The 26170-nt window shown below is 41.2% G+C and overlaps 1 protein-coding gene across 1 annotated transcript in view; it reads right to left on the bottom strand.

Annotated features, from left to right (window-relative positions):
- c11orf49.L (chromosome 11 open reading frame 49 L homeolog) overlaps positions 1 to 26170 on the bottom strand; it is a 73559-nt gene that overhangs the window by 36357 nt on the left and 11032 nt on the right. The window contains exon 2 of the mRNA XM_018257333.2: positions 8618 to 8723. Within this exon, the coding sequence (XP_018112822.1) occupies positions 8618 to 8723 (106 nt within the window). The remainder of the gene's footprint in view (positions 1 to 8617; positions 8724 to 26170) is intronic.

The raw sequence follows: 26170 nt of genomic DNA, 5'->3' as shown, positions 1-26170 counted from the left end.
AGCAAAAACGCTTTCTCCTTCAAAACTTAACCTTCCGGCCTTTCGGGCCAGCCCCACAGTTTAAGAAGCTCATACAGGATGAAGGGTTTGGCCGTTGCTGGAATAAATAATGAAACGGAATGCAAAAAGGCATTCAGGAAGGTCCCTCAATTCCTTTTCAAGACCTTTTCAGACCTTCATAATGTCCTCCAACTTCATATACACATCACATAACAGCAGTCCATAGTCCAGCAGAGCTTACAATCGAAGGTCCCGATCACACACTTAATTAGGAGCAATATGGCCGACCCTGTCACAGATTCATGTTGTTTTGTTGCTTCTGAAAGTCAAACATATGTTTAGCTATGAGGCTGCTCTGGAATGTGCTGCCGTTTCACCTACAGGAACTGGCCTAATTACTGGATGCGCACGTGTAACACATTCTGTTTGTATGGCCTTGGGGCCTGAATTATAAGTGCTCTCTGATTTCTAGAAAAGCACCTGTTTTAACTGCCATCCTTCCCCTACAGTACCCGCTCATATAAGCTCCCCCAGCTCTACAAGCAAAGCCAAGAGAATGTCTTATTGGAGCTAAGAGGGGGAGGTTCAATAGGGGTTAAGAGAGGACACACAAACAGGGAGAAATTGGGTGAAAGGATGAGATTTTCAATGAACAAGAAAGGTTTATATACAATAAATGTTTAACAACCCTTTTAATATCATTACCATTTGTTGGGGTTTCTATGGCATTTTAAGGCATGACCACCTACTCAATCATGATATTTTATATGACCATCTGTGTTACCTTTGTACGTGTCCTTGAAGGAAATATTACTACAAAGGCCTTAGCTCATTTATGAATTCATGAATGTAAAAATAATTAAGAGGATAAAAACCCTCCCTTGTTAGGTTGGGAAGCATTAGGATGAACCTATTCTGGGATAGCAGATTTCCCAGAATCCATGTTCTCTCTTGATTCAAAATGCCAAATTTTCATGTGAACATTTCATGAATGCTAGGTCCCGGGAAAAAAAGGTCTGCATTCAGCATCTGACCAGTGTCTGTGATTTATTTCCATGTCTGTAGTTGCACAGGAGAATACTAACATGGGCATAACAATAGTGAGAGGAGACTCTAGGGCTACTGGGTGGGGGTAGATAGTGGTGGTGATGGTTTCCTTTGAGGGGCCCAAACAGTGTCTGGAGGGGTTTTGCTTGAAGGCCAAAGAGTGAGACTTACTTGCTATCCCAGATATTCTTGGATGTTCATCTTGAAAGCCATATAAGGGGAAATTTGAAGAAAGATTGATACAACATGTTCATAAAAGGTAAGAGAGGGTGATTTGGAACAAGTGGAGGCTGGTGGGTAGATGAGGAAGAAGCTGCATGAGAAGCAAAAAGCTGTTGTGTATATGCTCTGAGACCAATAGTTTGACTCATGAGTTAAATGAAATATCAGCGGGGAAAAAATCCAACAACTTTGCTGTGATTAGTTAAAATATATATTTTTTTCTGCTGGCTGTCCTCCATTACCGATATCCCCGAGGCAATACCGTTCATCTTTCCAGGGTATGAATAAAGACCCTAATGGTATTAAGTGTTTTGTTGCCTCCAGTAGAAGCAATGACCTGTCTATATATATGACCTGTGTATATATTACTACAATGGTTATAAGAAAAGCAACCTCGACCTGTACAACAGCCAGAGGAAAACTATATCTTGTAGTTGATGACTACTGTTATTGTTAGAACAACTACAGGAACTGTATGTCCGAGTTCATTAATCACCTACACAAAGGGAACATACACTCAAGCCCTACAATTTGTCATAGACCTTATATCAAACAGGCCATGTCCACGGCTATTTTTTTGATGTCGCAAAGTTGAGGTTGGGAACCTGAAGAGCCTTATGCTTCTTCAATTTGATAGAAGTCAATAGTAGAAATTACATTTGAGGAAAAAAACCATAGTCTGGTTTGACACCGATGGCAAGCAGCATCATCTAAGGTTTAGAACCTCCTTCATCAAGATTATAAAGAAGCTTAAGGGTAATATCAGACATGGTGTTTTCTTCACGAGTGGTCTCTGAAATTAGCCTTAGGCTAGGGCCACATGGGGGGGGTCGAAACCGCTATCGGAAATCAGCTGGCTTATTTCTGCCCTACCGAGGGCAGAAGCCTCTTCTCTCTTCCGCATTGAATTGGCTCGTTGTGACCCGACTTTGGCTCAAAATGCAGAGACTTAATGCTCTTTGCTGAAACCCGCCAAGTATGTTTGTGCCAAGTTAAATCAATGTGGAAGAGAAAGGAGGCCACTGCCCGTGGTAGGGCAGAAATCAGCCAGTAGATTTTGGCAAGGTGTTTTCAGCCCCCGCGTGACCCTAGCCTCAGTTTTGCTCTTTTCCAGGTAACCTCAGGTTCCAAAAATTCCAGATTATAAATTCTATAACAGTAAGTGGAAAGGATTGTTTTATCAACCCTCTACTCTATTTACGAGAATTTCCTGGACAGCTAAAAAAGCATTTGTTCAAGATCTGCCCTAAATGGCCTTCAGTTTGGGGTTCCAAGAGAATCCAAGACGGTAAATAAGCACTTACTCAGAATACCACCATAACTGGCTTTCAGCATGAGCTCCCATCCTATACTTTGGGCCATTTGGGGGGGGGGGGGGCAACCCTTCAGTTCCGGAACCTGTGCACTAAACTAAACCCTCTGTGAACTGAGAGCAAGAAAAGATTACTGAAACCTTTGTTATTATTACAAATGGAAAGAAAACGCGCTAATATAATCCTTTTACATTTTTTGGGCTGAATTCAAGTTTTAAGCATTAATTTTCCTTTGGGTTTGTGCCAGATTCAGTGAAGGGGAGTCCCGGATATTTTAATTGATTCCTTTGGGCTTAAGCAATGATATCCTTCAAGTCAAACTGTCAACTAACATTACTTATTCGCTTACAGCGGCCAGTTTCAAGGTTCTCTGTTGTGTAAATCAAGTATCAGTCACAAAAACCATTTAGCATATGTCATTTGATATCTTTAAGCCATGCTAGCAGCACGGTGAGGAATCCTGCAAAGCCTTCCTAACATGAGTCAAAAGTCAATTGTTTCCAAAATGTTTATGTTTTTTTCAACTGTATTCAACAGTATATATTGTTTAGTCTTACATTACAGAATAGTGGAAATACTCCTACAGGACCATGGATGAAGTTGGGAGGCCTCCTCCAAGCCATTATGTTGATTAAACGCCTGAGATTGATTCCAAACTGAGCACGTGCTCTTGAAAGTTGACCATACATGTACCAATAATATTGATACGAAGAGAAGCACCTTGTCGACCAGTTCATGGTGCATTGGCAGATGATGGATGTTAACAAGAAGCCATAGCTCTTTGGAACAATAGGTCATACTATGTGTGGACCCTCTGTTTGGCCAACGGGGTGGAGAGTGTACCCAGTTGGCCCATCTTTGGCCTACCAAGGCATTTGCCCTGGAGGGGGAGTTACGTAAGCCAATGCTAATGTTTTGCCCTCTTTAGCCGTTCAGATAGCTCTACATGGAGGAGGAGGGTGTTTAAAGGAGAAGGAAAGCTACGGAGGCATTTTATTGCCAATAGATTAGCTGCAATAGTGCAAGTTAGAATGCTATATTTATTTTGTAGAATGTTTTATCATACCTGAGTAAAAAGCTCTAGAAACTCTCTGTTTGTTTAGAATAGGAGCTGCAGTATTAATGTGGTGTGACATCACTTCCTGCCTGAGTCTCTTCCCTGCTCTGGGCTCAGATTGCAGTAGAGAAGGGAGGGGGCGGAAAGGAGCAAACTGAGCATGCTCTTGCCCAGGGCAATGAGGTTGAAGCTGAAGGCAGGAAGTCTGATACAGAAGCCCATGAGTACACAATAGAAGGAAATAAATGTCGTGTTCCTTTTGACAGGGGACTCAGAGCAGCATTAGTTTGGGGGTTTACTGGTATATTTAGATGGACCTTTCTGATAAGGCTTACTTAGTTTTAACCTTTCCTTCTCCTTTAATATGGCTTTGCATTCACTTCAAGAGATGAATTATAAAACAGCACCAAAGAGGTGGCAGCCACCCAACTGATAGATGAGCACACCTTCCGGTTGGGTGGCAGCAAAAACCTACTGTGGACACTGTGTAGCTGGGCTTACCTAACACGTAGGTTGCATGAGTAAAAAAAAAAAAAAAAAAGACTCTCTGCTCTTCATAACCCAACAAAAGTACTCTACTGTAGATACACACACACTCTTTTGTATTGTTTAGAAGATAGAGTGTCAAAGGAGCCCCTGGGGGATGGAGCCCTTTCATGATGGCATTTACATTGAATAAAGAAGTATATACTCAAGGGAAATTAATATGCAGAATTAAAAATGATTCTTGGTACACGCTGAAACAAAATAGGGGATGTGCTTTTCTTTTTCTTCACTTTTATAAATAAAGAAGGTAAAGGGTAAGCTGGAAGAGTAAACCTATTTTAATCTGTTTTTTAATTCTTACGTTTGACAGAAAAGGATTTGAAGGCTTTCATTGATTTGTTTCATGGTGAGCTTGAAGCTGACAGGCTTGATGGGTTGTTGTACTCCGTTGTATCCAAATCCCTATACCATTTTGTGGTAGGAGTTCATAGGTTAATAGGTCATTCCAGGTTCAGTATTTTAAGAAGTCTGACAGCTTCCATTAAGACACATTTCAGTGATCTATAAAGGAAATGTGATTCCACACACAGCCAAGCTGAACAGCTACACTAATAGCTTTAGTAGGAGATGTGGCACCTGTAAGCTCCATGGATATCCAGTCTTCAATGAGAGCCTTGGGTGGGCTACAAGCAACTGCTTTTATCGCATAATAAAAAAATGTTCTTCTAAAGGAAGTGTTGGCCTCATTAACTTCTCAATTATTAACTAGCTTTAATACAGGCCAAGTGTACCGAAATTGGCTCCTAAAAAACCTTTGCACTGAATTCCTGTTACGGCCTGCCGAGAAAGAAACCCCTGAGAGGCACACGGTGATAATGAGAGAAGAAAGGCATCAGCAGGAGTGACGGCTGACTCATCGGAGGTCCTTTCTGAAAGGCATTGCCAATAATATCCAATATGTGTGTATGTGTGAAAGTAAGACCCTAGAAAGATTTGGCTGTAGGGCCTAGTCATTTTTTAATTTTACGACTGACTATTGGGCTAGAACCCAGAAGCTCTAGGGATGACTGGAAGGAACCACGTATGGGTCCACACTGCTCTTCCGCTTATTATTACACAGTGGTTGAGAGGGGATCAAAAAGAAACAAAACAAACAACGATAACCATGGGACCCAGAATCTTCTAGTTATGTCATTGCCTATTTTACCCTTTAAGATCAACATTTGGTCAGACCTCCCCCTTGACTCATAATAAGTTATATAAAACCATTGCTGGATCACCAAACACTTGATCGAGTGTTCATCCTTGATCTCAATCTAATTAATCTTCAAGCTGGGTTCCCAGAAATATTTTAGAGAGAAATGGCATCCAATCTGGTGGCCAGCCCCACGGGTTGGGGCTAATATATAATAACTAACTCAAATTTTTGACTTAATATGGGCACTGAATAAAGTGGAATCAGAATGGAGTAGTGAAATGATGGCTGTAAACCAGGAATCGTCAACTTGCAGAACTCCAGACCTTGTTGAAGGATGCTACCAACAACCAAAGAATCATCTGATTGCCCAATCTTGGAAATTATACAAGGCCCATTGCACCATGAATGCGTACTCTTGGGAAAAGTATGCCTGCAAGAAATGCAAAATGCTACTGAACAAGGTGGAATCAGAATGGAGTAGTGAAATGATGGTTGTAAACCAGAAGCAGCCATTTTGCAACTCTCCAGACATTATTGAGCTTGTTGGAGGACGCCACCAACAGCCAAAGGATCAGCCGAAGGTCATCTGATCAGCCCAATCTTGGAAATTATATAAGGCCTATAGCACCATGCCTGTGTACTGCAAGAAATGTGTCCATGAAGGGTTACCAAACACCAACATTTTAAAAATGGATAACAATAATGGTGGTATAATGGCAACATGCCTGGATATCATTGCAACTGTCGTTGTGAATCTATATGGTTTTTGCTGCACTTTAGTAGTCATACCAAGAGGAATATAAAAGGATATACAGGTATAGGACCGGTTATCTAGAATACTCAGACCTAGGGTTTTACAGATAATGTTTTTTTCCACAATTTGGATCTCTATACCTTAAGACAGTGGTCCCCAACCAGTAGCTCGCGAGCCACATGTTGCTCACCAACCCCTTGGATGTTGCTCCCAGTGGCCTTAAAGCAGGGGCTAATTTTTTAATTCCAGGCTTGGAGGCAACTTTTGGTTGCATAAAAACCAGGTGTTCTGCCAAATAGAGCCTCCTGTAGGCTAGCAATCCATATAGGGGCAACCGAACAGCCAATAACAGCCCTTATTTGACATCCCCATGGACTTTTTCATGCTTGTGTTGCTCTCTAATTCTTTTTTACACTCAAATGTGGCTCACAAGTAAAAAAAGGTTGGGGACCCCTGCCTTAAGACAACTAAAAAAAATATTTATTTTAGATAAAACCAGTCTTAGTGAAGATCAAGTACAAGGGACTGTTTTATTAGAAGAACAGAGAAAAAAGGAAATAATTTATAAAAAAATTTCAATTATTTGATTAAAACGGAGACTATAGGAGATGGCCCTTCCATAATTCAGAGAAATGTGGATAATGGGATTCCAGATAATAGATCATATACCAGTATGGGCATATAACCTCCCACAATCACAAGTTCCAGGTTAAATGTTGCCCTTTGATTGTTTCCTAATCAGGAAAGTTCATATAAAAAAGTTATTAGGAAATATATCACCAAGTAATCAGCTGGTACTATATTGGCTACCTAATTATCTGCATTCTCTACCTCTCCAGAACAAATAGATGCATGAAAACTGTGGAGGGTTAAAGAAAGAAGGAGATTGTTTAAAGAGAACAAGATGCTGGCTCTGAATGCAAGTCTCTGGCAAACCCTACACATTCAGAACGCGTTTGAGTCGGCATCAATGCCTTGGACCTGCCCAAAACTCTGAAAGGCGCTGAGAATTCAATTGCTTCCCAGGTTCAGGGGCAGAGCAGAACAAAGGAGGCTTTTTTTTTCCCTTGGCGTAACGTGTAAACTACAGATCCTTAAATGTTTCCAGTGCCCTCAAGGTGAATTCACGTAAGCGCCAACATCAAACAAGTGACCTGGAATTCTGCCGTCAGAGAGAGAGATGTGCTCGGGAGAAAGGGGGAGATCGGGCCCTAAGGGGGGTACAGAAGCTTAGATAACATCTTGGGTGTAGAGATGAGGAAATACATATCAGGAAGGAATAATTAATTAGCAACTGTGGGGGAATTGGGAAATTAGTTGGATGGGGAGAAACGTGGCAGGAGAATGGGAGGAACGAAGAAAGAAAATAGCAAATAGTCAATCATAGCATGGCAGCTGATATGGAACAGGGGTGGGGGGCGGTATTAAATATTTGAAATAAGTTTCCAATAAAACATGTTGCTTAAATAATGAACCCAATTAATGCAGTAACGTTGGGTCAAGGAACCACCCACCCACTGACCAACTACTTTCCATGGCACAAGTGATTTAAATCAAGGGAGCAGCCCCAGGTGCATTATGGGTCCTTGCCGGCCCCCTATTATATAATAATCGATCTAATGCTTTATTTACCAGTAGCTCCTTCCAGCTAATGCGAGGTTACCCATTCTGATTAGAAGAAAAGAGGTTCCGTATTAATATTCCAGGGATACGGAAGATAGAACAAGTTGATCCAGGGACTGGTCCGATTACCATTTTGGAGTCAGGAAGGAATTTCCCACCCCCCTGAGGCAAATTGGAGAGACTTCGAATGGGGTTTTTGCCTTCCTCTGGAACAACTAGCAGTTAGGCGGGTTATATACACAAGCAATGAATATCTGGTAAATGATATCCTTATAAACGGTGACTAGTGATGTCATCAGTTATACATGGTGAGTAGTGATGTCATTTTTGTCACATGACTCACTAAAACTTGTATATTAATAAAGTATCCCTTGTTGAAAAAAAAGGATATTAGAAGTAACTTCAGAGTTCCATGACCTGTATAAAAGAACACGGCCTTCGGCGTCATGCTTATATATGGTCATGGAACTCTTCAGTGACTTGTAATATCAAAATATTTATTGGACTCAACGTTTCAATCCCCCACAGGGATCTTCGTCAGGAGAAATACATCAAAAAACCTGATGAAGATCCCTGTGGGGGATCGAAACATTGGGTCAAATAAAGCATCCTGCTTTATGTTGGTACCCGGGCAATAACCTAGCAGTGTGCACCTTGGATTTGGGGGGAGAGGGAGAGGGAGAGAGAGGGAGAGAGAGGGGGAGAGAGGGGGAGAGAGGGAGAGAGAGAGAGAGAGAGAGAGAGAGAGAGAGAGAGAGAGAGAGAGAGAGAGAGAGTCTGGAACACAACAGGTTAAACAATATGGCATGGTGTTCGTGCATAAATAAATCCTTTTGAATTCTTAGTATAGAATCCCCTAAAGTGCCTTTAAGATGATGGGGGTAGCTGTTCCATGAATAAATCACATGAATACTCACTAGTGAGCAAAGAATTTGGCGGTGCTGCCCTGCTGCTCGACCTCGTCCCTGTTCTCCAGGAGTTGAGTGAGCGCATCCTCTAGATACACCTGGACGTGCCTCTGTGCTGTGGGAAAGAGAGGAAATCATTATCCATTGCACGGAAATCCCCCGGGACTCTCCCTATCGCTCTGCAGCTTCTCTGGGGAAAGGATAACGTTTCTTCTTCTGGCCCAAGTTACATTTCATTAGGAAAAGATGCCGTTTCCAATCAGCCTTGTGCCGTGTGATTACAAACATCCACCTGCTCATAGGGTTCCCTTTACACGGGTGCTTTGGCCGCCGGCCAGAAACCTGATGAGAAACGCATGGTGCCGAATATGGTTTTTATCCACTTCTGTGTTCTTTCACTGCACTTAGTCTTTCATATCCGAAACTTTCATTCCTAAAGGGGCACTAGAAGGTTTGTTTCTATTGGAAATCTCAATGTGTCTGATGGAAAAAGGAAAAGTCCTTCTAAGCAACTTCCCAGTATAAAGTTATTGGTCCCTGTCTCTTCTGCAATAACTGTATTTTATATATATATATATATATATATATATATATATATATATATATATATATATATATATATATATATATATATATATATATATATATATATATATATATATATATATATATATATATATATTCACAGTTCAAAAGGTGCACACCGTTTACTTCGGTACATACCTGGGTGCCTGCCAAGTTAGGTAAGTACATATATGCAGAAAGGCGGCACTCACAGGGTTTTTTGGTCAAAGGTAAAAAATCTTTATTAATCTCAACGTTTCGATCCCCCACAGGGATCTTCGTCAGGAGTACAGGAGTTTTTTGTTTGTGTACTCCTGACGAAGATCCCTGTGGGTATATATATATATATATATATATATATATATATATATATATATTTCGGCCGAATCCTTCTGCCTGGCGGAACCAAATCCTAATTTGCATATGCAAATTAGGGGCAGGGAGGGAAATCACATGACTTACAAGGAAGTAAAACATGTTTTACCCTTTCCACCCCTAATTTACATATGCAAATTAGGATTCAGTTCGGTATTGAATATTTTGTAAATTATATCCTTATAAACGGTGAGTACTAATGTCATCAGATATAAACGGTGAGTAGTGATGTAATTTCTGTCACATGACTCACTGAAACTTGTTTATTACAAAATATGAGGATATTGCAAAATATGAGGATATTAGAAGTTACTTCGGAGTTCCATGACCTGTATAAAAACACTCGGCCTTCGGCCTCATACTTTTATATGGTCATGAAACTCCTCGGTAACTTATAATATCCTTATGTTTTACAAAAGGGGGTACTTTATTCATATATAATAAATAGTTATTGCAGAAGGGACAGGTAACAGGGAGCAATAACTTTATACAGGTATCGGATCCATTACCCGGAAACCCATTATCCAGAAAGCTCAAAATTACAGAAAGGCCACCTCCCATAGACTCCATTTTATCCAAAAAATCTAAATTTTTAAAAATTATTTCCTTTCACTTTCCTTTCACTCTGTAATAATAAAACAGTAACTTTTACTTGATCCCAGCTAAGATATAATTAATCCTTATTGGAAGCAAAACCAGCCTATTGGGTTTATTTCATGTTTATATGATTTCTAGTAGACTTAAAGGAAAACTATACCCCCCAAACTATGTAGGTCTCTATTAAAAGATACTGAGTAAAACAGCTCATGTGTAAAACCCTGCTTCATGTAAATGAACCATTATCATAATAATAAAACTTTTTTAGTAGTATGTGCCATTGGGTAATCATGACCATATAAAAGTACGAGGCTGAAGGCCGAGTGTTTTTATACAGGTCATGGAACTCCGAGGTAACTTATAATATCCTTATTTACAAGAGGGGATACTTTATTCACTATATATCCTCAGGGAGTACTTTATTTATTATAATACACAAGTTTCAGTCATGTGACAGAAATGGCATCACTACTCACCATTTATAACTGACCGTTTATAAGGATATACTATACAAGATATTCATGGCTCTTGTGTATATATATATATATATATATATATATATATATATATATATATATATATATATATATATATATGCTACATTACTCTATCCATGCTGTGTCTCTGTATACACTGTATTTTTTATTCTCTCTTTTAAAACCTTCTTGAGAATAGGCCTGTGAGGTCTTTACTGTGGTCCTGGCTGCCAACTTGGCCACTTTTCAACAAATCAGCAACGTAATGAAAATATTTTCTTTATTCAAATTTGGGTGGAGTTTTTGCTTTAGAGATCTGAACTAATCCTGATGGGATATTGAGTAGGGAAGCCATGGTTTTGGCTCTTGAAGGGGCCAAAACCATGTCCTCCCCACTCATTATCTCATTAGGATTGTTCAGTTATTGATTGGGCGGCCCATTTCTGTTGTGTCTTGGCAAATATTTCTAGGGAAGGTGCCACACTGGCTGCTGACTATGGCTGATGAGTATGGAGGGGGTACTTTTTATGGAATTTGGAATATCTTTCTGCTTTAACGTTCTGCCAACCTGGTGAGGAATCCAGGCCTTCACCCGAATAAATAAAGAAAGAAAACTGAGTTGTAAGCATTTGTAACTGTTACTCCTATTGAAGGCAGGATCTGTCTGGTGGTTCCTACTCTATGAATGGTTTGCTCTAACCATGTAACAATGTAGCAAAAGCTCAAGGTTCTAATTAATGGAATGGGAGCTGGAGGCTTGGCTGGAAGAGACTACATTGTTTCAGTTCCATTTTTCATTATCAGGGTGGAGTTCCCCTTTACACATGCTGAGTACTGTACTGCCTGAATAATGAAATCAGGTTTCAACAACACTAGCTGGGCAAAAGCACTCACAATCAACGTGTGTCTGTTGCACAGGTCTAAAGCACCCGTCTGCAGCCAAACTGAGCAATTGCAGATGTATGAAGCATGTGTGGCCCCTTTAATAAGCTTTAAAAAGCTTAAGGGATGTCCGTTTCAGGGTCTACTCCAAGTGACAGCTAACAGGGAATAAGAAATTGGCATGTGGTTTGTATCCATATTGGATCATCTCAGGCTTAGCAGCAGCAGGGACGTATAAGACGGGCTTAAAGGGGTTATTCACCTTTAAATTAACTGTTAGTATGCTGTAGAGCATGATATTCTGAGACAATCTACAATTAGTTTTAATTTTTTATTATTTGCAGTTTTTGAGTTATTTGGCTTTTTATTCAGCAGCTTTCCAGTTTGCCATTGCAGTCATCTGGTTGCTAGTAGGGATGCACAAAATCCACTATTTTGGATTCGGCCGAACCCCCGAATCTTTTGTGAAAGATTCTGAATACTGAACTGAAACCAAATCCTAATTTGCATATGCAAATTAGGGGTGGGAAGGGGATAACATTTTTTACTTCCTTGTTTGGCGAGAAAAAGTCACGTGATTTCCCTCTACGTCCCTAATTTGCATATGCAAATTAGGATTCAGATTCAGTTTGGCCAGGCAGAAGGATTCAGCCGAATCTGAATCCTACTGAAAAAGGCCGAATCCCAAACTGAATCCTGGATTCGGTGCATCCCTAGTTGCTAGGGTTCAAATCACCATAGCAACCATGCACTACTTTGATTAAGAGACTAGAATATGAATAGGAGAGGCCTGAATAAAAGGAGGAGTCATAAAAAAGTATCAATAACAATTAGGGGCAGATTTATCAAAGGTCAAGGTGAATTTTTCGAATTGAAAAAATTAGAATTTCGAGTTATTTTTCTGTACTTCGACTAGGGAATATTCCATTAGAATTTGCAAAAAATTTGAAAATTCGAATATCGAAATTTATCATGTACGGTCTCTTTAAAAATTCGACTTCGACCATTCGCCATCTAAAACCTGCCGAATTGCTGTTTGAGCATATGGGGGACCTCCTTGAACCATTTGGAGTCAATTGGTGGATCAAAGTTTTTTTTGGGGAATCACAATCATATTCGATTGAATGCGCTATTCCTTCGATTCGAATACGGACCTATTCGATCGAAAACTACCTATTCGACCAAAAAAAAAAAAACTTCGACTTAATTTCTGTTCGTCTTTTTGAATTCGAAAAAAGTTTTTTCGATTTGAAATTTGACCCTTGATAAATCTGCCCCTAAATGTGTAGCCTTACACAGCATTTGTTTTTAGATGGGGGTCAGCGACCCCCATTTGAAAGCTGGAAAGAATCAGAAGAAAAAGGCAAATAAATTAAAAACTATACAAAATAAAGAATGATCAATTGAAAAGTTGCTTTGAATGGGCTATTCTATAACATACTTAAAGTTAACTTAAGGGTTAGTCTTCACGAGGAGATTCGGGGAGATTTTGTCGCCTGGCGACTAATCACTTTGTCTTCTGAGCGACAATCTCCCGGAACTGCCTCAGCGTGTTTTCCCATAGGCAACAATGAAAAGTCGCCTACGCTAAAGCACACGCGGCGATGCGTTTTCAATAGTCGCCCAAAGTTGCCTCACAAAACTTTGGGCGACTATTGAAAATGCATCGTTGCGTGTGCTTTAGCGCAGGCGACTTTTCATTATAGCCTATGGGAAAACTCGCTGAGGCAGTTCGGGGAGATTGTCGCTCAGAAGACGAGGCGATTCGTCACCAGGCGACAAAATCTCTCAGAATCTCCTCGTGTGGCCTCACCCTAAAGGTGAACCACCCCTTTAAGTAGGCAAAAGTCTGGACATTCTGGAAATTATTACCCAGAATCCCCAGAATAATAATAATAATTTTTAAAGGAATGACTGGCGGTTTCCTGAGCAGACAAGATGGATATATCAATGGAGCGGCAGATATAACACAAGGAATGCAACTGATTTGTGAGGCCGGAGTCCCTCTCTTTCCAAACAGTGAGATTTATATCACAGGGCCCGGCCAGGATAGAGACTCAGCTGTGACCTTCTCCTGAAACCCAATCCTCTGTCTGCAAATAGCTCCATACTTTATACAGCTGGAGAAGCAAAGCCTCAGGGGCCCCATTCTCCTTCCTCTCACTTCCCCTTCAATCAAAGCTTTTTGGTTCATTCATACGAATTTACCAGATGCACCAGCCAATTAGCTCATGTACTGTTTTAATGGAAATTATTTGCATACTCTAATTATAAGGGGGCTCACCCTCCATTAATTTTCTCCGATTTCACGGTGGGTGCAGGGCAACATAAATTGCAAGGAAGCTGCCATACTGCATTCTTATGAAAGAAAACACCATTCTCTGCATTCATCACATTTTCAATAGTAAAGTTAGTTACATTGTTTACTTGAAACAAAGTAGCAGACTTCTATTACATTGTTACAGAGCGACCAAGGAAAGGGATGAATACTACTTTAAAAGGGGTTGTTTACCTTAAATTATATTTCAGTAGGATGTAGAGAGGGATATTCCGAGACCATTTTCAATTGGTTTTCATGTTTTATTATTTGTGGTTTTTGAGTTATTTAGCTTTTTATTCAGCAGCTCTTCAGTTTGTAATTTCAGCAGTCTGATTTCTAGGGTCCTAATTCCCCTAGCAACCATGCATTGATTTGAATAAGAGACTGGAATATGAATAGGAGATGCCTGAATATAAAGAAGAGTAATAAAAAGTAGCAATAACTATAAGTTAGTAGCCTTACAGAGCATTTGTTTTTAGATGGGGTCAGTGACCCCCCTGTTTGAAAGAAGAAAAAGGCAAATAATTCATAATTTATAACAAAAAGGGTTTTTTTACCTTTGAATTAACTAATTATGAGAGAGTTATATTTTAGACAATTTGCAATCGGTTTTCATATTTTTATTATTTGTGGTTTTTGAGTTATTAAGCTTTATATTTAGCAGCTCTCCAGTTTGTAATGTCAGCAATCTTGTTGCTAGGGTCCAAATTACCCTAGCAACCATGCATTGATTTGAATAAAAGACTTGAATATAGGGATGCACCGAATCCAGGATTGGGTTCGGGATTCGGCCTTTTTCAGCATGATTCGGATTCAGCCAAATCCTTCTGCTTGACCGAACCAAATCCGAATCCTAATTTGCATATGTAAATTAGGGGCGGGGAGGGAAATCACGTGACTTTTTAATCACAAAACAAGGAAGTAAAAAATGTTTTCCCCTTCCCACCCCTAATTTGCATATGTAAATTAGGGTTTGGATTCGGTTCGGTATTCGGTAATCGGTAATCTTTCATATAGGGTTTGGGGTTTCGGCCGAATACAAAAAAGTGGATTCGGTGCACCCCTACTTGAATATGAACAGGAGAGGCCTGAATAGAAAGAGGAGTAATAAAAAGCAACAATAACAATACAATTGTCGCCTTACAGAGCATTTATTTTTGAGCTGAGGGTCAGTGACCCCCAGTTGAAAGCTGGAAAGACTCAGAAAAAGAAGGCAGATAATTCAAAAACTATAAAAAAGAAAAAAAGAAGGCCAATTGAAAACTTGCCATTGTATAACATACTTAAAAACAGCTTAAAGGTGAACCACCCCTTTAATATAAAAGAGGTGAATAATATAATATATGGGAATAATCATCATCAGAATAAGTTTGAGCACTATTTGGCTTCCCATTAATAGTCAGTTACATCTAATCAGTAATGGAACATGCAGAAGAAATGTAAAACAGAAGTACAGGTATGGGATCCGTTATCCAGAAACCCGATATCCAGAAAGTTCCAAATTACGGAAAAGCCGTCGCCCATAGACTCCATTTTATCCAAATAATCCAAAGTTTTAAAGAGTATTTCCTTTTTCTCTGTAATAATAAAACAGTGGCTTGTATTTAAATATAATTAATCCTTATTGGAAGCAAAACCAGCCTATTGGGTTTATTTAATGTTTACATGATTTTTTAATAGACTTAAAGTATGAAGATCCAAATTACAGAAAGACTTGTTATCCAGAAAGCCCCAGGTCCCGAGCATTTTGGATAACAGGTCCCATACCTGCACATTTGTGTGTCTTTTGTTCGTTCCTATGCAAACCTTACACCCTTTGCCTTCTGATCCCAGGATACTTTAGAAGGATATATTTTTACATGTTGTTATATTTCTGTTTTGTATTGTGAGAACATACAGATTATACCCGTAGAACTTCGATCTCAAAATCATAAATCAGTGTAGTTCAGTCCAGTTTTGTTGCATAATAACCCGGAGAGAATGTTGTAACGTTAGTAACGTCCTTTGAAGAACTACAGAAACATTGATTTATACGCAGGAAGAAGTGTTTTTCCCATTCAGTACACACAGGCACATTCATAAATCTTTTCTTTTTTTCAAACTCATGGAACGTTATATGAAATATAAATGAAGTCCGGACGTGGCCTTAGAAACCATTTGTTTTAAGCCTGGTGTGTCTTTGGTGAGTGGGAGAGAGGAGGTGCTGGGTATTTTGGGGGTTAAAATTGTGACTAGTTGATGAACCACAAAAGATATAAGAAATCACAAAGAGTCTGTAAAACAATATTGGATGAAAGAATTACTCTATCTGCTTAAAGAAGAAGGAAAGCTACTGAAGTAGTTTATGGCCAATAGATTAGCCACAATAGTGCAAGCTTTAAGACTATATTTATTCTGCAGAATGCTTTACCATACCTGAGTAAACTGCTCTAGAAGCTCTCTCTGTTTGTTTAGGATAGCAGCTGCCATATTAGCTTTGTGTGACATCACTTCCTGTCTGAGTCTCTCCCTGCTCACTCATAGCTCTGGGTTTAGAGTTTCTCCCTGCTCACTCATAGCTCTGGGCTCAGATTACAGCAGGGAGGGGGAGAGAGGAGCAAACTGAGCATGCTCAAGCCCTAGCCCTGGAGGATTAAGCTGAAAACAGGAAGTCTGATACAGAAGCCCATGAGTACATAATAGAAGGAAAGAAATGTGCTGTTTCTTTTGACAGAGGACTCAGAGCAGCATTACTTTGAGGGTTTACTGGTGTATTTATATAAACCTTTCTGATAAAGCTTACTTAGTTTTAACTTTTCCTTCTCCTTTAATACCCTTTAATACAGGGGTTCCCAAATTGTGGGCCTGCCCCCCGCCCTGGAGCAGTGGCAATGGGGACTCAACCTTGGGGTGAGATTTGGGGATGACCTTCAGGCAAGCCCAATTAGATGGTCAGTAAGGATCTAGACTTTTTGTGCTCCCCTAGATAATCTTGCAACTATTGATGAATGCCAATGTTTTCTCATTATTTGTAATAGAGGTGTGTGGGTTGTCAAAAATTGGACCCGTACCCGTCCATAACCAGTCTGCTCTAACCGGAAGCCAGCTGGCACCTCCATTTATAGACCTGTGCCCGACCTGGCCCTGGTCTGGACTGAGAATCAAAATAGGCCCAGGCATTTCCGGCACACAGAGGCCCAAACAGCCCCACACAGAGGCCCAAACAGCCCACACAGAGGCCCAAGCAGCCCACACAGAAGCCCAAGCAGCCCACACAGAGGCCCAAAACAGCCCACACAGAGGCCCAAAACAGCCCACACAGAGGCCCAAAACAGCCCACACAGAGGCCCAAAACAGCCCACACAGAGGCCCAAAACAGCCCACACAGAGGCCCAAAACAGCCCACACAGAGGCCCAAAACAGCCCACACAGAGGCCCAAACAGCCCACACAGAGGCCCACACAAAAGCCCAAGCAGCCCCCACCAGCCAAATAATAGTGACTGTCTATGGCAACATCCAGCATTCTCTCCAGAACGACAAATTGCCTGTCCGGACCTGCCCATCTCTGAAGTCACAAAAGGGCAGGCGTGTGCCTATAAATTTAGGCTGCCAGAGCTGAAAGCCAGTAGAGTAAGGTTGCGAGTGGAGAGAGAAAAAGAAGAGCTCAACTCAAACCTGCCCATGACCCATGAGGCACATCTATCCAGGGTTTATCCAGGGTTGAATTTCGCGTTCATGTGAGTTTTTAAAACTCCCATAAACTCGAAATTCAGAACTTATTAATAAAATCGAATTTTCTCAGCTCAGACAAATTTCATTGACCCAAAAACTCGAATGGAATTCGATTTGAATTAGAAAAACTCAAAACAAATTAAAATTTCTCCAAAAAAACTTGAATGTCAGGAAGGCTGCAAACATCACCAAATTGACCTGGACCTCTCCCAATGACTCCCAATGAGCTATTCGGCAGGTTTAAGGTAGTGAATACTTGAATTTGAAGGCCAAAGTATGATAGATCTCAAAAACTGAATTTGAATTGTTTTTAAAAACCCAAATCAAATTTGAATAACTCCCTAATTGAATTTGACAGTTTTGACCATAAAAAAAATTTGAATTTCAAATTTTCAATTCGACCCTTGATAAATCTGCCTCTTAAAGTCGGCCCAAACCGGCGGGTCAGCCGGCACATCACTAATGTGTAACCTTTTTAGGAGCCCTGATCACAGGTGGGTGCATTTGAGCCAAAAAAGTCCAACAACCCCTGGCTAAATATAACATTTAAAGTGCCACTGGCACTTGGGTAGGGTAGCACAGAAATCTGAACAGGAATACTTTCTAAAAGAATACGAGTCCATCTTGAAAGAGATATGACATGGGTTGGTGCAAGTGATTAGTTACAATACTCGCCTTTAATTACCCAGAATCCCTGTTGTCACCCAGTCAGGACTATGGGAACCTAGAAGACGCAATTATATTGTTCCGGACACTCCTGTTGGTTGAAATTGTTGATAAATACCTCCATGAATGACTAAATTGCTGACGTTCCGTGAGGAATTTGGTCGATTCGCGCAGCTGGTGGGTACAATCTGTCACAGCTGCATTATCATGAATATCCGATGTACTGAATTTGTCCGAAAACCAAAACAACACAAATAATGGAGATTCTACCCATTAGTATCCATTAATGCTTGTGGATATTGTCTCTGTGGGGCTCATTTACAAAGGGCTCACTGATCTATAGATGAGACACTGAAGGAGCCCCTTTGTCTTTTCAACAGTGGACTTTGTTGTCCTTCAGTCAAGGATTTAAATTCAAACATATAAATATTATTCATCATCATTTATTTATATAGCACAAACGCAGTGCTTTACATTCGTTTATAATTAACAGGGAACAAACAGCAAACAACAAACAAGGGTATACAGAGTACGATCGGAATAGAGGGCCTCCACTTGACCCTAGTTCCTAATACATTTAGGGCCACAAACAAGGATTCACCCCAAATCTCACCCCATTTAACCTCCAGGATGGATTTGTAGGAGAGCAAATAAGCATTCTCCCCAAATATGACCCCCAACTGGCCTTTGCCCAGAAGGGCCAGTCCTACAGTTTGGAAACCAGTGCTTTGGTGGATAGATTATTAAATCGGTATGGGTGCGGAGTATGCAGAGAAGGCATCAGCATTGATGTGTGGGCAGTATTGATATGTTGGTTGAGTTTCTTTCGACCCGCACCTGACCCTAACTTGCCCCTTACCAACCTCAACCCGGAGCAGCCTGCTCCATCCACTCTATTTATAGACTCGTGCCCACCCCCTCGGTGACATCAAAAAAGGGGCGGGGCAGAAGAGAGTCTATAAATTAAGGGAACGGAAACCAGCAGTGTGAGGTCGTGGGTGGGGAGATCGGAAGGGAGCGACTCGTGGTTAAAGTCATGGGTCCCGCGGGTTTTTGGCCCGGCCCGCACATCACTAGTGGGCAGCCACAAAAACCACAGGACAAGCAGGTCAGGCAGGTTTGGGTCAGCAAAGCATATCATTATTGGGCTGCCCTGCCTGAATTCTTCTTGGCTTATTTATAAGCCTGCCCTACCCCCTATGGTAACATCAGAGAAGGGCACAGGTATATAAATAATGACAGTATGCCTGGTTGACTAGGAAGACTAGTATTTATCATGCCTACCCATGCCAGATGCACAAGCCACATCAGTCAAAATGCCTTAAATTGCTGTGTGTGCCTTAAAGGTGGCCATACACGGGCCGATAAAAGCTGCCGACAGACCAAGTCGGCAGCTTATTGGCCCGTGTATGGGGGCCCCCGACGGGCTTCCCCGATCGAGATCTGGCCGAAAGTCGGCCAGATCTCGATCGGATGGGGTTAAAAATCCCGTCGGATCGCGGCCGCATCTGTTCGTTGATGCGGTCCCGCGATCCGACCGCCCGTTTGGCGAACGCTAGGATCCGATCGTTGGGCCCTAGGGCCCACGATCGGATCAGCCCGATATTGCCCACCTCAAGGTGGGCATATCGGAGGGAGATCCGCTCGTTTGGCGACATCGCCAAACGAGCGGATCTATCCGTGTATGGCCACCTTTAGAGACTGGGAGGGTTGGCATGAAATTGGCTTCATAAAGCCTTTGATATCAGAGCGACTGCTCCCTAACCAAGTCATTCATTGTTAGATACAGAACCTATATGACAGTTAAACTCTGTATTATTAGAACAAAAATGGAGAGTTTTGACATAAGTTTCGACATAATGGTGTCCCCTGTTCCATTCGGTTTACCTCAACCTATCCCTGATAATTCTCCCACCCCCAGATGATAGATTGTCATTCACTGGCCATATGCTGGTTCATGGGAGGCCAAATTTGGCTGCTGACCTGTGATCCGAGGAATGCACTGCTGTCACACACATGCTCTCAGGAACGCTGCCTGATACAGGACTATTTTAGAACACACACGTTCTTCATATTATCAGCCTAAATAAAGAATACGAACACTGGCAGACTGTGCCCACCCTCCTGCACTGCGGGAAACATGGCTGTAGACAATGCATGGACCAATTTATTTATTTGCCTAATTCTTTAAGGCTTCTTCATGTTACAGTGAACTCACGTTAATCTCATTTTTCCAGAAAATGCTGAAACTCTTTGAGTTGGTTGGTGTTGGAAAGTAGTGGCAGACCCAGAGGCTTCCACCCCAAACTTCAGCAAATGGTGCAGGCCTCTCGCTGATATTCATGGCAATGAGGTGCAACACCAACAGAAAAACACAAAGAAAGCAGAATAATATCAAATGTCACCCCGGTAGAAAAGATTAAATAGCAGTAACAAGAGTCATATATCTATTGTATCATCATACTGGGCTCAAGCCAAGACCCAGGTGTGGGTTTGAGGGTGGCAGGATAAATACCACGGGTCTTCCAAATAAATCCTTTTGGTAGATGATCTTGTCCATTTATAAAGTCCTCCCAGGGGAGTCCCCAGAGCAATCGAAAATAGATCTATGTCAAATTCAACAAACCATCTAATTGACGGAACCAGAGTTTGTAATAAAGGGCCTAAATATTCGTTTATTATACGAACCATGAACATCCTGTAAATGATATCCTTATAAAAGGTGATTATTGATGTCATCAGTTATAATCGGTCCTTATTGATGTCATTTCTGTCACATGACTTTCTGAAACTTGTGCATTCTAATAATTAAATGGTAAAATATGAGGATATTAAAGGTCACTTCAGATTTCCATGATTTGTATTTACCCTTTGGCCTCATGCCTTTACATGGTCATGGAACTCCTTGGCGACTTGTAATATCCTTATATTTTATGATAGGGGGCAAATTATTCACTATATTATACACAGACTGGAGGTGGCCTACCATTCAAGGTCCACTGATGTGCTAAATTGTTCAGATAATTAGGTCAAACCTGGTACATCCCCCAGTACTCGTTTGGTTCATGATATATGGTTACTGCCCAGTTTACTCATGCCATATCCACAACGTAACTCATCAATGGACCTTGAATGGTACCCCCTGTTATAAATGTGCTAAATTGGGGGCACAGTATAAATAAACTGGGTAGTGAATAAAAATTGTCCAAATAATTAGGTCATAACCTGGTACATCCCCCAGTATTTGATTAGGATTCGGATTGGCTGGGCAGAAGAATTCAGCCGAACCCGAATCCTGCTGAAAAAGGCCGAATCCTGGATTTGGTGCATCCCTAACAAATTCCAAACACTGTATTCCCCACCAACAACAACAACAAAGGGGAAAAATATTTTCAGTAATTAGAAGCTACACAAACACCAATTTGCTGCCTCTCAGCCTAATGAGCCCAATTTGAGACTGAATGAGAATTTTCTTTTATTGCCACCACCCTGGTTTTCTAGAGACAATGAGGAGAAGAAGGATCGGCTGCCCCATGTACATGATATGCTCATTTAGCAATGCTGTGACAATGATCCTCTCTGTCTCCAGCCCTCCTAAATGTTACCATACTGTGCGACCCAGCACCAGGAGATCTCAACAGATCTGGCTCCTAATAGACATCCCAGAGGCCTGACACACCTGTTTAGTGTTTGAAATAGGAGCCTCATTCAGATGAAGGCAGAGGGATTTATAGAAGAACCTCACAAGATGTCTTGTGGATGAGGTCATGGCCTCCCTAAACAACTGAACATTATGGCAGATCAGATTCTGGAATGGTACACTAGAAGCTATGTTCCAAGGGGACAATGTACCGGTTTTTAACACGCTGACGGGAATTCAGTGCTTTCTATTCATGTTGGTGGTCCTCACCATGAAATCTCTTTTAGTGCTGGTACTGAAAGCCATCCAGTCTCTGAGCTACATCTCAAAATATCAGGCATCCAAAACTACCTTCAGAATATAAATTATAATATATTGCATTGTGAGAGCTTTAGATCTAACAGGAGCAGGATCAGTGTGGGGTTTGTATACTCCCCTTGTGTTTGGGTGGGTTCGGTGTGTTGTGCTGGGGTGGACTTGATCCTATAATTTTTTGGGTTTTTTTTTGTGTCAGTAACACTTTAATTAACTCCTTATCAGTGATGTGTGGGTTGACATTTTGTTGACCCTAACCCAACTTGGCCTAATGGTCTGCCAACATTTTCAAAACCACACTGGAGCCTCCCTAATGATGATGCCTGGGATAATGGGGTATTACGATCATGTCATCAGAGGAGCTGTGATATGGCAGAATAAATTTTGCTGGAGTGAAAGGAAAGTGAAGGCATGCCACCAGCGCCCAAAAGCCACCAAGGGGGTAATTTGCCAGGCTGAACCCAACTAACCTGTGGGATTAGGCCAGCAATCATATTGCTACTCCTGATTAAAACTGAACCTACAGTGGTGTGAAAAACTATTTGCCCCCTTCCTGATTTCTTATTCTTTCGCATGTTTGTCACACTTAAATGTTTCTGCTCATCAAAAACCGTTAACTATTAGTCAAAGATAACATAATTGAACACAAAATGCAGTTTTTAAATGAAGGTTTACGTTATTAAGGGAGAAAAAAAACTCCAAATCTACATGGGCCTGTGTGAAAAAGTGATTGCCCACCTTGTTAAAAAATAACTTAACTGTGGTTTATCACACCTGAGTTCAATTTCAAAGGTTATAAAGCCATTTCTAAAGCTTTGGGACTCCAGCGAACCACAGTGAGAGCCATTATCCACAAATGGCAAAAACATGGAACAGTGGTGAACCTTCCCAGGAGTGGCCGGCCGACCAAAATGACCCCAAGAGCGCAGAGACAACTCATCCGAGAGGCCACAAAAGACCCCAGGACAACATCTAAAGAACTGCAGGCCTCACTTGCCTCAATTAAGGTCAGTGTTCAAGACTCCACCATAAGAAAGAGACTGGGCAAAAACGGCCTGCATGGCAGATTTCCAAGGCGCAAACCACTTTTAAGCAAAAAGAACATTAAGGCTCGTCTCAATTTTGCTAAAAAACATCTCAATGATTGCAAAGACTTTTGGGAAAATACCTTGTGGACCGACGAGAAAAAAGTTGAACTTTTTGGAAGGTGCGCGTCCCGTTACATCTGGCGTAAAAGTAACACAGCATTTCAGAAAAAGAACATCCTACCAACAGTAAAATATGGTGGTGGTAGTGTGATGGTCTGGGGTTGTTTTGCTGCTTCACCTGGATGACTTGCTGTGATAGATGGAACCATGAATTCTACTGTCTACCAAAAAATCCTGAAGGAGAATGTCCGGCCATCTGTTCGTCAACTCAAGCTGAAGCGATCTTGGGTGCTGCAGCAGGACAATGACCCAAAACACACCAGCAAATCCACCTCTGAATGGCTGAACAAAAACAAAATGAAGACTTTGGAGTGGCCTAGTCAAAGTCCTGACCTGAATCCTATTGAGATGTTGTGGCATGACCTTAAAAAGGCGGTTCATACTAGAAAACCCTCAAATAAAGCTGAATTACAACAATTCTGCAAAGATGAGTGAGCCAAAATTCCCCCAGAGCGCTGTAAAAGACTCGTTGCAAGTTATCGCAAACGCTTGATTGCAGTTATTGCTGCTAAGGGTGGCCCAACCAGTTATTAGGTTCAGGGGGCAATTACTTTTTCACACAGGTTTGGATTTCTTTTCTCCCTAAATAATAAAAACCCTCATTTAAAAACTGCATTTTGTGTTTACTTGTGTTATCTTTGACTAATAGTTAAATGTGTTTGATGATCAGAAACATTTTGTGTGACAAACATGCAAAAGAATAAGAAATCAGGAAGGGGGCAAATAGTTTTTCACACCACTGTATATTATTCTCTGTGGTAGCGAACTTATTCTCCCCGGTACACAGAGATATCAGCCTTTTTGGTTGGACTTTGACCAACTTGACAAACCATTCGCTGTGCCAAATCTGTTTTTGTCCCAGGGGCCATAGAGCAGATTCATGGAGAACTTTCAGACAAGGGCTGCATCTGGGCGCCAACATGGTCTTTGACTGATGACCTTTTCAAACCTGCCGGACAGATATCTAGACAACTTTTGGCCAGATCTTGGTCGGGAAGTGCGATCGGTGGGCCCCATACACAGGCCAACAAGCTGATGATTAGGTCTGAAGCTGCCAAGTTGGCAGCTGTTATTGACCCATGCGTAGTCATCTTCAAGAAATGAGAGGAATGTTAAAGAATTCTCTATTCTATAATATATTGTCCCTACATAAAAAAAGACAATAAAAATGTCAAAAGATGCTATCACCTGGAACATAATTAACTGAATACAATGTGTAATGTTTAGGCAATGAGATCCGTGTTGAATAATGTGATTTATTTTTTTTAAAAAAGATTTAGCCCCTTTCCGAGCAGCAGGATGGGAACATATTTCACTTCCTTCCAGTCACAGCGGATCATTAGACATGATCCTTATCTAAAACACTAATAACAGGCAGGGGAGATAAGAATAGGTAAAAAGAAACTATATCCGTGTGTTTGTTTATTTTCTTATCTCCTCCACCGTTCTGGTGTTTTCAAATCCTCAGGCAGCTGTGCTTGCGATATAAGAGGGAAAAGTCCACCGGGCTTTGGTTTGGCAGCCACATTTCCACTGGCAGATAAATGCCTGTTGCCCACAGACTTGAGTGCCAACCACCTGTCACCAATGGTAACAGGTAGATTTTGGGCTGACAATTCTAAAATTTGCATTTTCAGACCAAAATTCACTTTGCCATTGACTTCAACGACAGGAAGCCCATTCACGAGTGGCAACACATACTCCACCGGCAGAGAATGAATGCCTTGGACCTTAGGGCTTTGGTATCCAGTAGAACATTTTCTGGCTGTAAGGGTTAGTTCATACAATAGATTCGGGGAGATTGTCGCCTGTCGACTAATCGCCTCGTCTTCTGAGCGACTATCTCCCCGGACTGCCGCAATGCGTTTTCCATAGTAGCCCGAAGTTACCTCTGAGGCAACTTCGGGCGACTATAGAAAACACATTGCTGCGTGTGCTTTAGGACAAGCGACTTTTCATTATAGCCTATGGGAAAACACGCCGAGGCAGTTCGGGGAGATAGTCGCTCAGAAGATGAGACGATTAGTCGACAGGCGATAAAATCTCCCCGAATCTCCTCATGTGGCCTTACCCTAAAGTGCAAGCAGCAAAGCTCTCACTTTGCTACGGTTTACAAAGTATTTTACTTATGTTATTGCAATTTATTAGCTCTGTGTATGTGGCCAAAACAACAGCCCTGATATCTGATCAAATCTTGGAATATATAATCAGTTGCATTGGTCCCATATTAGAGTAAATGGCTGCTGCAGAGGCCTCCTGCACAACCGTATCATCCAAACATTCGAAAAGACACGGGCTGGTATGGACAAGGTGAGATGTAGAGGCACATTTATTAAAGGTCGAATTTCAAATTCATGTGATTTTTTTTTTAACTCTAATAAATTTGAATATATCCGTAATTCAATTGGGAGGTTATTTATTAAAAAAATCAAATATTTAAAACTCGAACAAAGTGATTTGCATTATTAATGAATGGAATAGGATAGAAAAACTGGGTTGGAGACCATTGTGAACCACATCTCCCAATATCCTAAAATGGCTGCTGCAATACTGAGATCGACAACTCATAAAGATCCGTCTGTTGCTAAATTACCTGTCTTGGGAGAATGTGGTTGGAGAATTTATCCAGTGCTATTGGTGCCATTTTAAAAACCAAATCTTTGGACGTAATGTTTCCAGAGAAGTTCATTGAGATACAAGCAGCCATGAAAGGACCAGGGACCACTGTAGGTCGGTAAAGACTAATTACTGCTCTTCACTTCCAGCAAAAAATAAGTGTCAGGAGAGCTCTTCAAAACGTCCCCATG

This window comes from Xenopus laevis, chromosome 4L, assembly GCF_017654675.1.
Source record: "Xenopus laevis strain J_2021 chromosome 4L, Xenopus_laevis_v10.1, whole genome shotgun sequence".
In the NCBI taxonomy this organism is placed as follows: Eukaryota; Metazoa; Chordata; class Amphibia; order Anura; family Pipidae; genus Xenopus; species Xenopus laevis.
Note: the sequence above shows the minus strand (reverse complement) of the source record. Positions and strands in the feature narration are given on the sequence as shown.